At 33.1% G+C, this 14,973-nt stretch overlaps 3 protein-coding genes across 4 annotated transcripts; 1 reads left to right on the top strand and 2 right to left on the bottom strand.

Moving 5' to 3' along the window:
• LOC109346374 lies at positions 584–4,126 on the top strand. The gene is made up of 4 exons (XM_019585895.1): positions 584–788; positions 884–977; positions 1,555–1,764; positions 3,213–4,126. The coding sequence occupies exons 1-4, from the start codon at positions 711–713 to the stop codon at positions 3,914–3,916; spliced, it is 1,086 nt and encodes a 361-aa protein (XP_019441440.1). The 5' UTR covers positions 584–710; the 3' UTR covers positions 3,917–4,126.
• LOC109346373 (sec-independent protein translocase protein TATC, chloroplastic-like) lies at positions 4,865–7,789 on the bottom strand. The gene is made up of 4 exons (XM_019585894.1): positions 7,521–7,789; positions 6,152–6,459; positions 5,559–5,849; positions 4,865–5,266 (listed from the first exon to the last, which is right to left on the bottom strand). The coding sequence occupies exons 1-4, from the start codon at positions 7,750–7,752 to the stop codon at positions 5,057–5,059; spliced, it is 1,041 nt and encodes a 346-aa protein (XP_019441439.1). The 5' UTR covers positions 7,753–7,789; the 3' UTR covers positions 4,865–5,056.
• On the bottom strand, positions 9,524–14,524 carry LOC109346371 (CDP-diacylglycerol--serine O-phosphatidyltransferase 1-like). Of its 2 annotated transcripts, none has more exons than XM_019585893.1 (13): positions 14,287–14,524; positions 13,575–13,765; positions 13,426–13,491; positions 13,278–13,337; positions 12,814–12,904; positions 12,497–12,551; positions 12,258–12,337; positions 12,025–12,141; positions 11,788–11,872; positions 11,144–11,235; positions 10,596–10,849; positions 10,365–10,453; positions 9,524–9,993 (listed from the first exon to the last, which is right to left on the bottom strand). In XM_019585893.1, the coding sequence occupies exons 2-13, from the start codon at positions 13,739–13,741 to the stop codon at positions 9,866–9,868; spliced, it is 1,284 nt and encodes a 427-aa protein (XP_019441438.1). In that variant the 5' UTR covers positions 13,742–13,765; positions 14,287–14,524; the 3' UTR covers positions 9,524–9,865. The 2 variants fall into 2 exon arrangements, with proteins under 2 accessions (XP_019441438.1, XP_019441437.1); XM_019585892.1 differs by lacking the exon at positions 14,287–14,524 and adding an exon at positions 14,098–14,265.

The raw sequence follows: 14,973 nt of genomic DNA, 5'->3' as shown, positions 1-14,973 counted from the left end.
CAATTAGTATATCCTTAAAGACATTATTCATGTGTAGGTAAGGGGAGTACATGTGCTCCAAAAAGTTTGTAAAACTCTATGTGTCACATTTTATAATTTAAAAGTTTAATAATCACATATTTTTTCTGACCAAACACAACAAGTGACACATGAATAACCATACTTTGTGGGACAATAGATATGTTCCCATACAAAAAAATAAACAAAAGTAAACAAAAAGTAATAAATAAAATAAAAAAGAAAATTCTAGGGGGTAGGGGGCAGCTGCCCCCACCTGTACCTTCCAAAGTCCGCCCCTGACTAGACCAATATCTTTTGTCCACACACATGTTTATGATTTGTTTAAATGGATTGAGGTAAAAAAACATTAAAAAGAGAAAGATATATATACCGAAAGTATATGAGTTTTATACAATACATTTACATACTATTAATATTTAATTATCATTGATTTTTTAAACTAAAAATGGTAGAGATATATAAATATAGATTTTACACTGAGGACAAAATATATTTGTTGTATGATTTGGATTGAATAATAAAAAAACTAAAATGGTAGGGTATTACATCCGAATTGGGTGTTAGCTCTAAACAAATATATTTGGCCATCTTCACCACAAACACAACGCCGTGAAATCCCTACCTATCATCTCGACCACTGTGTTGCAGCACCTCACAAATTGCACTCTGTGACTGAACTAACCAACAATATGGCCGTAAGAGGTGAGAAAGAGCGTCTTAGCATGATCCTTGGTTCCTACCTCACCACCATCCATGACACCCTTCAGGTATATATGTAATTATATAACACATCTTCAACTTCAACACTATCTATTTCTATTACCACAATTGTTATAATCACTTTCTTTTTTTCTCTTTGTAGGTTTTGGATCAAACAGCACCTTCTTCTCTTGACAAAGTGAATTGGGAAGGTGTCATGAAGATGGGTGACCAAGTCTCCAAACAAGCCACCACAGGTTCACTTTTCTTTATAAATACATCAAAAATGTGTTTTTGTCTAATGGGTTTTTCCTAATTTTTACATTTATAGGTTTGTTATTCCAAAAATTCAAACTTTTATTTTCCACTGGTTTAGTGCCATGAGACTTTTTGAATAATGGAAGAGAATGCATGACTTCCAATGAAAATTGTCTCGTGATTAAATTATAATCTCATGATACCAATGATTTTTTCTGTATGTATCTATGGATAATAATTACCATTCCGCAACACTTGAGTTGGGCTTGAATCAAATAATCTAGTTTGTTTAACAGTTTGAATATTCGCGATGAGTATTATTCAATGAAATCATCATTAAAATAGGCAATATGTTGCACGAGGATCCCACCTGGTTGGCTATGAGGATGATAGACTTAAAATGGTATAGTTTAGTTACATATGTGACGGGAAAACATCGAGTACATGATTTTAAGAGTCCTTCCTTTTTGTATTGAGAAATGCATTATTTGTATGCAATCCATTTTTCCAGATGTGTTGTAGAGATATGCAGGCTTAAGTTTATGTAATTAAATATGTCTTTTATATTATCGGCAGTTGGAATGCTTTGGAGCGGAGAAAAACCAGATTTGAAAACAATTGAGGAAAATATGGCATCATACTTCAACACACTACAAGGTTTCCTTTTGCTTTCCCATGGAAGTACAGTAGGTGCAGGGCCTACCCTGTCTTCCAGTATTCATGCATCTGTGAAGCAAGTTGTTGATTCGAGTTTCAGGTTGATGAAGGAAACTGTCTCTTTATATGGTGAACTCTTTCTCTCAACCACAATAAATATTGAAAAGACCTTTGATAATTGATCTGGAAATATAATTTCTGAACAGTGTATTAGTTACTGACCGTAAAAACGTATATTTATAACTGGTCTGTCTCAACCTTTATCTCAGCAGTTTTGGTGTTACACTAATTAGGACTAATTTAGTGCCGTGAGTAATTAAAAATATAATGTATGAACCAGTAAGATCTCACCCTGATTTGCTATGGACTGTGAATAGGGTGCAGTGAGTAACGTGTCAATAACAGAAAAAGTGATAACATGCTGACCTCTAGACAATGACTTTCAATCCACTTCTCTATCATGAACATAAAGGCATTGAGAATTAAGGAAAAAAGTTTGTCCTATTAATGATGCTATGGTGGTGCCGATATATATATATATATACACTTTTTATTTTACATGCAAGATTGATGGTAGAGGTGTTTCACTGTTTCTTATCACCATTTTTTTATCATTTTTATGAAAATATTTTCTAGTCTATTCCTTTTTTGGATGTTAACATTCACGTCATTAGTCGATCTAGTGATGACAGTGGTGTGTTTGTGTATACAAACAAACTTCATTTTTTCAAATGAAGGATATGTGGTAACTTTGTTTTTGGGTGTCAGGGACTCGGGTCTTTCAGTATTATTTTATAAATCTGTTGTTGATTTATCATTCTATTAAATCAAGCCCTATTGCTGAAACATTAAATTACTTGCAATAAGTGGGAAATCTGGGGAAAAATCTTCTACATAAATCATATTTGTGAGATTTGGTATTTCAAAATATTAAGCTTTCCTGAACATATTTTAGAAATTATCATTAAAATGATTTTCCAATATGGCATGTCATTGAATTTGAGAAAAGCTCACCTTAAGATGATGAAAAAGACTATGAAAAATAGAGAGATATAAACTCTGAGATTGATGAGCGTTGGATAAAGTTAAATAGAAGAGGTATCAACTAAGGATACTCTTTGGTTTTGGAATGCTCACAATATGCTCTAAGGAATGAGTTATTTTTAGTTATGTATGGTCTACCGTAGGCACCCAAATCATTATTTTACATTTGTAAGGTTGCCGAGGCTGTGTTAGAAATAACACCAATACTTACAAATGACATCAAATAATGATTTGAGTACCTAAGAGATGGCATGATAGATTGTGCCTACCTATGAATTTGTCCTTATGAATAGACTCTAAATATCAGTCTTCATGCACATTGACACAATCTGATTGCTGTTAAGCCAAGTACACATATAATCTTCATTGGTATGCCTATTAATCTATTGTTCCTTTATATATTGGGTTGAGTACTTGATTAGATTCCCACTTTTCAACTCACTACTTCTGTCCTGTCCCTATAGCAAATTATTTCTTTAATCTTTTGCTGGAAAATTAACAACCTCACTTTCTCTTCTTATGAATGCTAATAGGATCCCATTCTAAAAACCAGAAACAATCAGTTCCACAATTTGTTGGAGCTGTATGGGAAGCAACCTCTGCCCTAAAAAAGACTCCTACATCAAATATCACAGCAATTGGCCGAGGAATGACACAGGTTGCAGTTTCCGTGAGAGACGTTCTTCGCGAGATGAAAGAATTGAAGCCAGGTTCATCTGATGATGATCCAGTTGATAAGGCTGTAGACACAGAGTGTGAACCAAGTGGTGATAATTCAAGTGAAGGCGACCTGGGGAATGACCTATCACCTGGAGAGATGAAAGTGGCTGAAAGAGCAATCGTGGTTGTTTCTGATACGCTTTCAGTCATAAAAGAACTTATCCGATCCATCACGGGTTTGCTTAAGCTGGAGAAACCAAATGACAACAGCATTTTCATAGATTCGATGGAGAAATTGTTGCAGCTGTGCCAGGATCTCGGTAGACAGATTGATGAGATTGGAGCATGCCTCTATCCCCCACAAGAGATTCCGGCCATAGAGGGAGCTATGGAGAAAATTCACACCATTATTGATGTTATGCAGGTTGAGTTAGGAGGACTTACAGGTGCATTAGATGTTTTTCTGGAGACATGCAATGTTTTGAGGAGTTCACTGAAACAGCTTGCATCTGAACTAACTAGTTCTAGCATTGCTGATATAGAAGCCAAAGTGGAAAATATTACATTAATCAATTAGTAGCCTCTTATTTCAGTAATTTTTGTGTTGTTTTCTTTCTTTTCTTTTGGTTGGAGACGTATATAAGTGCAGTGAACTTGACTGTGTAGAGTTTATGGAATGGTCCTTACCTTAGTGATCTGTGATGCTATTATCAATGAGATTTTTGTTGAATACTATGTCCTGTAAAACGGAATTGTAATATTGCAGAGGATTTTATCCTTTTTTGTCTTAGACAGGTGATCTTATAAATCTTTTAGAGTCTGTCTGTGAGTTTTGGAAGGAGACTTGAAGTATTTTAATTTTTCCCCTTCAAATACTCAACTTGGAATGAACCTTTAGATTTCAACTTGTAAGTTTGTTATAGTATACTTAGAGTATTGATATAGAAATCCTGATAGTTTTTCAAGTGTTGATATAATACCATGTTTTAAAAAATTTAATAAACGAGATTATCATCAATTTGTATTCCTGGTGTTAATAGTTAAGCTGTATTACACAACATATGTGTAATATGATTCATCTAGGATAGTTTTATTTAGTAAATAGAAATTTTAAAAATGTTATAAAAGATCAGGATACTAATTTAAAAAGGTGAAAGCAGATAAAAAAAAGGTACTATTCTATGTCTTTTAAAAATAGATACCACAAATTATTTTTTTCCTAATTCTCTCATAAGCTTTATCCCTGGGTGCAATAAGTTTTTATATAAAAAAATAAAATAAAATAATAATGATATTACAATCAATGTTAAAACAAATTACACAAATAAAAATTCAATGTTAGTAATTTAAAGTTAAATTTATGTATGTACCAAAAAAAGTTAAATTTATGTAAAAACTAATTTTAACAACATTTTAAATTTAAGGGGTAATTAGTGAGGAAAAACCCATAATGATTATTGCAAAAGACATGTTCTATGTTTTTTTATGGAAATTACCCCTGAAATGTTGAACCGAAAGCCAAATCTAATTCAATGAATGAATTTAAAGCAGATACCTTCAAAAGCCAAGAGCCAATGGAATTTAGGAATAACTTGTTACAGAACTATATTGATAAAAATACAGGAAGGATAATAGGTCAGGTACAAACAAAAAATATACCCTGAGTTACTTCATGAATGTACAAAACTATACATATTAAGAAATGTGAAAGGTAAGATCAGCGCCCAGTAAGCTTGACCACCCATGCACCACCTAGGTAAAGACCCAATAAAGGAGCTGCTAGAAGAACTTGAGTGAGTGGATCAGTGGATGGTGTAACTATAGCAGCTGCTACTACTGCACCAACCACAACATACCTCCATACTGATAGCATCTGGTCTCCACTGACCAACCCAACTTGTCCCAACAAAACTTGTATGACAGGTACCTGCAATGTCACTTCCATTATATTTCATTACTACTACAAAATTATGAAGGGGTAAATCATAGGATGAAACAGAATATTTGGGTTCTGCTCTATGTGTCATGTATTTTATAAGTAGAATAGAATATGAACTTTGGAGTAAAAAGTATCACATTTTTCATCTTTGTTCTGCTAAAAGGGTGGAAACAAAGAGAACATAACAGGATACTTTGTTCTGTAATCCACCAAATGCTACAAGTATATGCTAATATAGTACTATATAAACAGAAGAATAAAACCGGGATGAAATAATAACCTGGAAAGACAAGCCTGTGCTGAACAAAAGAACCAGTACAAACTCAAAGTATTGATCAATAGACCACAATGATTCAACAGCACCTTCGGCATAACTAACAAAGAAGTTCAAGGCTGCGGGTACCAGAACTAAGTAGGAGAAGGTTATTCCGGCGTAGAAAAGAACTGATGAGCCTAAAACAATTGGCCCGAGAAACATTCTTTCAGATTTTGTTAAACCTGGAAGCACAAAGGCTATAATCTCATAGAGGATGATGGGACTTCCCAAGAGGAGACCACAGTATCCAGACACCTGCAGTACAAAATTAGAAAATATAATTTCTTACAAGGTTGCTTCTTATATTTTTATTTTTAATATAATTTTCATCTCGACTACATGGGAATGCAGAATGGTTCATGCACAATACAGCATCATGTAATGTTCTGTATTTTCTATTCCCTTATAAGGCTTACATCAGAACTAAGGTTGCTTTTGTATATTCCTGATTATGCAAGAGCCACACAGTACATCACTGTGTTGATTTCACATGAAATGATATCACATGTCACCGTGAGAAGGAAACAATACCCGGAGACAGATGTAAGAAATCTCACCTTTAAAGTTGTGAAGAAAAATTCGCCAGGACCCAACTGGAGAAATCTTACACCCTCTGATTTAACAGGAGCTTCAAGAATTATTACAAGTTCTTTTGAAAATGCAAAGCATCCCAAAATGCTTGCTCCAACTGCTAGAACCGATACAAAGATTCTCTGTCGCAACTCTTCAAGATGATCAAATATGCTCATTTCTTTGTCCTCAGGAAGAAGCTCTTTACTAGGATAAAGAAAATCATAGATAGGACTTCCTTGACGATCTTGGTTAATATTTTCCGGTGTTTCTTCAGTTGTACTAACAAGCAGATCTGTATATTGTAATATAAAAACGATGTCATTATGCTAACCACGCGAATTGCAGTTGCGTAAAAATATCACCTGATCATAATTCAACATTAGTGGAAATAAGATAGCATAAATGCATAATTTCCAAAACACCTGCACTCAATAATTAAAAGAAACCACCCTAGGATACTTTTATGTTGAATGGTATGTAAAAATGAGTAAACCATCACTTATGTCATCATCCAAAGATGACAACGTCACTGGTTAGGTCCTTGAAAATTTGTTACCAAATAAGTCTTCGAAAGTTTTAAAACACCATTACAAAGATTTATAAATTGTTATCAATTAATTCCCGCGAAGGATCCATAAGGACATATGGTTACGTTTGTCAAGGACTTATTTGTTGACACTAATCTTTCAAAAACCCAAACGCTGTCATATTCTAATGACTGAAATGAGTATTAACACCATCTATCATGTGCTGCTATAAAAAATGATATGCTAACTACATTTGGCATTTATCCTGTGCCATCCTTACAGAAGAAAACTAGATATAATGCAATTAAGGCCTCCCATATTTCCATGTGATCCAAATCAATCACAATGTTTTGTAAAGTAACAATATGCAAGTTCATGATCAAGATGAAATTAATAAATTATTTTAATGCTAAGGGGAAAACAACATGCAAGGGTGCATTCCCGTAAGCAGCTTAATTGAACATTTTTTTTTCAAATAAGCTACAGATAGCTCATTTTTATAAGCCAAACCGATAAACTGATTGAAAAAAGGTAAAAAGAGCTTACACTAAGGGCATAACCTGTATTCTAACTCTTCCAAATACCACTAACAACAGCAAAAACAACCAAACCTTTACCCCACTAGCTAGCATCAGCTACACGGATAGAACTCTTCTAAACGCCATTTAGATAAAATTGTTGACACTAAAAATTCCATGATTGGTAAGTTTAAGCATGCAAGACAAAAAAAAATTAAAAAATACACAAAACCAAAACCCCAAGAGTTAATTCAGATAAAGTTTTCAATTTCTACAAAATAAACATAAAAAAAATTGAAAAAGAGTACCAGGCCTTTCTTCAAGAGCTGAACCAATCCCACTTGCAGTGTTATTCACCTCTTGTTGTTGTTTAAAGTCATCATCAACAGCTAAACAAATAAATCTTTTCTTTCGCGAGACACGGAAGGGAGTTATGGAGGTTGAAAAACTGTTGTTGTTGAACCGTAAAGAGTGGTGGTAGTGGTTACGGACCAACCCGAATTGAGGGATGATGTTCATAGAAACTGTGGTGGTTGCCATGACTCTGCGATTCCGTCTTTGATTTATGTTTGTTATTTGATTTATGACTAACCCAACCTCATATCTAGAGTATGTGGGTCCATCATGCCTTTCGTATTCATATTTTCTTCAGTTACTTAACAATTTATCAATAGCCTAACAAAAATAAATTGTCACGTTTTTTTATCTCCAGGGGATAAATTGTGGCATTTTTTTTTGTTTTTTTATTTATTTTCTAAGTGGATAATTTTGTGATTGGAGTACTGAAGTAGGACAAAATTTGATTTCAGAACTGACTCCAGGATAGTTAATTTTCCATTCGAGTTAAATATAAATAGATTAAATTATATGTTTATTTTTTATGAAATTATATAAATCATTCATTTTTTCAACTACACAAATTATCTCTAATTTATATACATATATTACATTTATATTCATTACTCTCCTAGTAAATAATTTTTAAAAAACAAATGGTAATAGTATAATTAAATTAAATATAATATAGATAATTCTAAATTGTATGAGGTATGTTTTATGATAATGTAGCATATAAAAGCGATTTCCTAATTGCTTGAGGCAGTTTTATCATTCTGAACTTCTCACATAATATAGGAATATTATTATAGCAATCTGATAGATCTTTTTAAGAGCTGATTAATCAGACCAGAATAAAGATAGAGTCCCATTCTACATGTCAATACTGACAACAATGAAATTTAGAGTAAGAGGAAAATCCGTCGACTTTATAAATCGTGAGGGTTCAAATCCCTCTATCCCCAAAAGTCCGGGTTCACTCTCGAATTATTTCTCCTAAATTATCTTTTTTTTTATTCGTTATGTGTCGCATAAGCGATAATATTCCTCCGTTTCTCATATAATATTCTCCTCATATATTTAAGTCCTAACAATTAATATATTTTATTGAGAGTTGTATCATAAAAATGTTATACACAAGTTGAATTAAATTATATTATCGAATATCGATAAGCGTGTGAAACCGTCAAAAGAGGAAAGACTACCATAGTTAATATTGTTAGAATGAAAATCAACATAAATGTGACCCTTAAAGAAACATCAATATTAGGAGTCTTATATTAAATTGCATATCAAAATCAATGTAATACTTTAAATATGAAACTTTCTTACCTAATAAATTAATCTTTTGGATTTGAGTAGAGTTCAGAACTCTACTGAATCGACTTAAATCCTAATTTATTTCCGTTCTATCTTAAGTCAAGATAATTGATTGTATTTCTATCTTTAGACTTTACTATTCATACACAGAGCAGATGTACTGATAGTTAATTTTTTTCATAATAATAATGCATAAAGCAAACATATGAAAATCAAACAGTCAAACAATAATCCATGGATATTAAACTCAATAATGAATCTTCCTGAAATGCTCGTACCCACAGGTGAAGATGACACTTTCACAAGACAGTATTCTCTTATTAAATGACTAGTTTATAGGTGATATATGTTTATATAATGGACTATTTATAGGTATTAATAGCTTGTGAATAGTTTGCATACCTTTACTCATATGGTGGATAATATTTGGGATTATGGACCCAAACAAGTACAAACTTTGTGGGCATTACTTTTTGGTCATCATAAATATTCAAGAATTCTTAAAATACGAAGCATGGGATAATTAAAAGCTAACGTCAACGTCAACCACCAGATTATGAGGCAAAAGCATTACTATATTACATCATTTAGTACGATTGAGTGATCGTCACATTATGAAGCGACAACTTTCTACAATTTGTGGAACAAATCAAGATACAGAAAACAATGAACACACGTGTAATTCAAACTTTGATTCAATTGGCTTATAACACATGTTTAAGAATGATTCATTCAAATGCACATATAAGGAAAGAAATTGGCAAATTTTCTCTAAAGATGGAAAACCTATTCAGAAACCTCGTAAGTACACCCCTCTACAAGTTGAAATTAATATTTGCCGCTCAAAGAAACTAAGATTCACTACCCTAGAGGAATTTTATCACCATTTAGAGATTTACAATCATGAGGTATATAATATTTACACCATGTATGGCTATTGATACCCATAAAAATCAGGAAGGAATCAAAGAATAATGTACTTCAATGGTAAAAAAAATTAGTGTCTTTTTTTCACTAGACTTCGATGAATTTGCCAAGTCCAAAATAGCAGAAATGATATAATGGCCACTCCAATAGATGACCACAAAATCACCAGCCACATAGGCATTGATTTTGGATACAAGCCTGGTCAAAACACAACCAAGAATATCATCAGTACATTAATAATACCTAAATGGACAAAAAAACTAAGATGTTTTTCAGTGTTTGTAGTTTGTTTTCCAACAAGAATATAACATGCTATGGAACAGAGATCTGTTGTTCAAGCTCGTGTCCCATATGTTGTCTAGGACCAATGATAATGAAACAGCAACAACAATAATAATAAATGTTTAAAAATTTTATTCGACATATCATATTTTCATTAGTCTAAGACAGTATATGAGATATGATTTGAATATCAAATCTCTGTTCGTATGTGATGTACTTTTATTAAACAATAGCGCCATAGACACACAAAAAACAAGTTAAGTATATACAGATGAGAAGAGACCAACCATGTCCAAACTTGATGCAAATCAAAAGTTCCACGATACAAATAGCAAGAGAGAGCCAACAATATGCTCCAACCTTTTTCACTGGCTTTCTGAAAAATTCACAATGAACATATGCCAGAGCAAAATGTTAAAAACTCATAAAAATGCTGCCATTCATCAACATTGAACAATCATGTGAACAGAAAATTATGATCTATTTGGACAGGGGAGAACGTGAGATAGAGAATGTACCTGTCATTAAGGTATGAATTGTATTCACGAATTGTTGGAATTGCAAGTAGCCACCACAAAATTAATCTATATATAACAATTGAATTTCTTGCAGGTATCCAGAGAGAAAACTTCAAAAAGAATGTATCGAGTTCTACTGTCAAAAATACGATACAGAGGCTAAGGACTTGAATAAAACGCCATGGACCTAGCAATGGATTCCACTCATCTTTGTCCCAATGCGCTGGCGTGAATTGGCCTAATGTTCTTTTCATCTGTTGAGAATGAAAATTTTGATAAGAATGCTACGACAACATTAACTTTTGTTATCAATCACTTATCAGAAGAATATTTTGAGTGAAAACAGTTATCAGAAATTAAGAATTGGTTATTGACCCAACACTCGGTGTGAGCATCTTGCACTAGGTCGCAAATTATTTGTTATTGACCCAGTAGAAAAATAAAAGTATACTACAGGTCATAGTGACTTAAATTTCAATAGAAAACAAAGCTACAAGGCACAAGCATTATGTGATACTAAAATAACAGTCATAATCATTAGAACATACTTTCCCTATTATATTAGGCTGGCGACTTAGACCGACCCACTTGTATGTTTTCCCATCAAAGTACCTAACAGTATGCATTCCTGCCCAAATACCTGTGTAATAAACCAAGTAAAACATGTTACAATCAACTGCAACAATTCTAACACAAGAAATCATTAAAGTGTACAACTATAGGGTTGAAATCATCCTAATCCTTGTAACAAAAACAACCATCAGAAAGTACAGCTAAGGATATTAAATCTTTCAAATTTCGATGTAAGATGACTAATTCAACAGAAGTTGAAAACAAAGGTCATTCAAGGCTCATTACAATGTTCTCAAATTTTTCATATGTTCAATATTTTAACAGCTCCCATCAAAGTTAGTGCAAACAAATAATTTCCATATACCCCACTTTAAACATGAAACAGCTAAGACACACTCACAAATGTTTGTATCCTACAAGATTTCTGCATTTAAGGAGCTGGGTCTATTTTCAAATTCAAAGTGTATTTCACTGAATATATTAAAGATCAAAACAATGACTATAAACGCAATCTATAACGTCTTATACAATAAATATGCTCATGTTTAAACTAAATAGACTACGGACTGTATAGCAAATTGCGAAAAAGCCAAATAAGAAGTGGATTCAAAACTCTTACCAAACCAATTGCAGATCAGGATGTCAAGAATAATACTGTCCCACCAACACTCATTGAAATTTGGTAACATGTGGCGAAAAGTAAGCTGAAGATGCCAACATAAGAAGGTTCATGAACAATACAGAAGATATATGTAAAACAAAAATAAAATAAAAAGCCAATGTTTATGGACATACTAACTCACAAAAAAACCTATCTAAAAAACTAAAGCAATTATGGATCGGATCAAGGACTAACCTCCATCATCTCAAAGCCAATTGATAACACCCAAAGAAGAGGTTGATTACGAATCAATATAGCCTTCCCCCACCACCCAATAATATGAGCTAGAACAAACTCATCAAAAATTGTCTCCTAAAAAATAAAGCATACATATATAACAATATGTTAGATGTAGATCCAAAATTGAAAAAGCAGAGAACAAATTATATTGAGGATGGGAAAACTGGCTATGAAAGAAGAAATCATACATAAACATTCTTAAACCTGCTTGTAGGGTTATCAGCTAAATATATGCGACAATCAGCACCATAAGATCTTTCTGGAAGCTCTGTTTACAACAAACAAAATAATCATTAATTCTTAAAATGAAGTTAACAAGTTGATCCATAACCAGCCGACAAAGCTATTTTTAATCTCAAGCACAACACAGCTTAACAGTGAATAGATCCCATCAATTCATAACTAACTAAGAGTCAGATTAAATTACCAACACCAAGATCGGGATCAAAAAACTTCATAAACTGCCGAGCATCATCGCGTTTCTGTAAAAAGTATAGGATACATGTTAGTTCACATTCATTCACTTACATGAAAGATCACAGAACAGAGCAACAATGGTAGATTTTATGCAACAGAAGATAATGACACCGTTTGAGGAAGCTAGCAGATGCAAGTCCAAGAACCATGCAAAGTTTAGTGCAAGGATGCACCATAAATTGCATATTTTAAGTTTCACAAAAATATAATCTCTAAAATGCACATGAATGCTTATACATAACAACACATTAAAATCGGACAACCAACCTGGAAAAGCAAAAATGTGAGGGCAACCAAGTAAACAACGGCCATCCCATGGACCAAGCGCCAAATTGCAGGATGTGGCCTAATAAGAACCCTGAATGAAAACAGTAAAACAATTATACAGAGATAGTGTTCCCAGAATATGAATTTCTAAAACTTCAGCTTAACTAAAACTCCACTTATATTATCACTCCACCACTATTCCTAGTGCAATAAGAATAAGTGAATAGCTGAAACATATCCTCAATGAACTTAGTATTGTCCCAATTTCATAGCCAAGTAAAACAAACTCTAGCAGAATCATATTAAAACTTGTCTCAAACAAATACTCACCCACCCCTTCTAAATTCAACAAATATTTATAATAATGAATAAGAAAAGCAACAAGATAAAATACACATCCAATAACACTAGAAGTCAATGCAAAATTCCCAACTATGCAAAATAAATTCGCTTTGATCACTTACGTCGAAGGAGCTTGCAGCAGGCAATAAGCAAGAAAAACAGCAACCATTGTCCATACACCCCTACACAGAAACATTGTATGGGCATTTAGCATATTGTGGAAACAATAAAATGTTAAAGAAATAAATGAGAACTGATTAAACCAAAAACCTTTTAACTGTTGTAACAAGGTCACCAGATGCATCTCTTTCTGGATCAAGTGCTCCACTTGCCCAACTAACATAACAACAACAAAAAACAAGTTGTGCATAAGAACACACCACCTTACTTATTCGCAATTTATCGGGTAGAGCACTCACATAAGAAAGCAAGCACCAATAAGTAACAATGTGATTGTGTGAGGCTTGTAAGCCCATGCTGTCCATGGATCATGTTCATCATCACCATTTGACAGATAGAAATCACCATTTTCTTTAACATAGTCATGTTTCTTCACTCTTCTATGACCATTGGACTCCATATTCATTGTTCCAGTGAAGTCAATCTCAAACTACAGTCAAAATCAAAGAAGTAGGATCATTTACTGATGCTATGAAAGTCCACATATCATTGGTGTATACCTTGCTTTTGTTAATTTTTGCATTGGAATATAAAAGTAGGTGAAAGGAATGGTGTGATTTCTATGCTGAATAATAACAGGAACTGCAAAAAAATCACTTTCTACTAAATTACACTAAAAATCGAACTGAACCTTATGCCTCTAAGTAGAGGGGTCAAGTGGGTAACCAAAAAATCACTTTTTTAATTAAAAAGTCTAAGAATTGAAACAAACCCAAAAACGAAAAAAATATAAGAAATAAAAAATAGGAAAAAAGGACGTACACTGAATGTGAGAAAGAGGGGTATTAGATTCGAAAACTGAAGCAAAGTAGCAGAATCCAAAAAGAAAACACAGAACTTTTCATAGTGACTGACATTATAGGAACATGATTCGTGTTGAAAAAGCGGGGTTATAATAAAAGTGAGGTGTGTATTTGTTCTTTGTACTGTAACAGAAAATGGGATACTTACGTATATATAGAGAGAGTTATCAAGGTAAGAGCAAACCACCCCTGGCCGTACGATTGGAGAAACGAGAAGATCGCAGCCGTCAGATCAGGGTTTAAGAGAGAAAAAAGAGAGTGAGAGAAGAAGTTTTAATAACAATGATAATGAATGAAAGAAGGGTATCTATCTAAATCAAGGGAAAAGAAGAAGGGAAGTGTTTGTTTCTTTTTTTCTGCTAAAGAATGAAAAAATGATAGAAAAAAATTATATTTATAGATGTTTTTTTCTTCTCTCTAGTTAACAGTGGCAGTGACAGAGAAAGGAGAAGAAAAGAAAAAGATAAATTTTTTGTTGTTGAAAGTGTCTCTTTCTATGTGTTTTTCTCTCTCTCACTATTAAGTTGAGGTTGGTTTTTGTTAGTAGAGTTTTTTGAGACTGTAACAACGGCGAAAAGGAGAAGGGTGACGATGAGAGGAAATAAAAAGGGTGAGAAGAGAGGGGGAAAATGGGAAGAAAGAGAAAAGTACGATGGTCAAAGATAGATTTGAATATGCTTTAAGATACGAATCATGGTAATTAATGACGATGATGATCATGTATTAATTATGGACATTTACTTTTTTTCCAATTATGCCCTCCTACAATTCTATAATTGCGGCATCTAGTAGAGAATATATTTTTGATGTTGAGGGTTTTTGGATATTCCCCGTG

This window comes from Lupinus angustifolius, chromosome LG04, assembly GCF_001865875.1.
Source record: "Lupinus angustifolius cultivar Tanjil chromosome LG04, LupAngTanjil_v1.0, whole genome shotgun sequence".
Lineage (NCBI taxonomy): Eukaryota > Viridiplantae > Streptophyta > Magnoliopsida > Fabales > Fabaceae > Lupinus > Lupinus angustifolius.
This window is presented reverse-complemented; position numbering and strand designations above follow the sequence as displayed.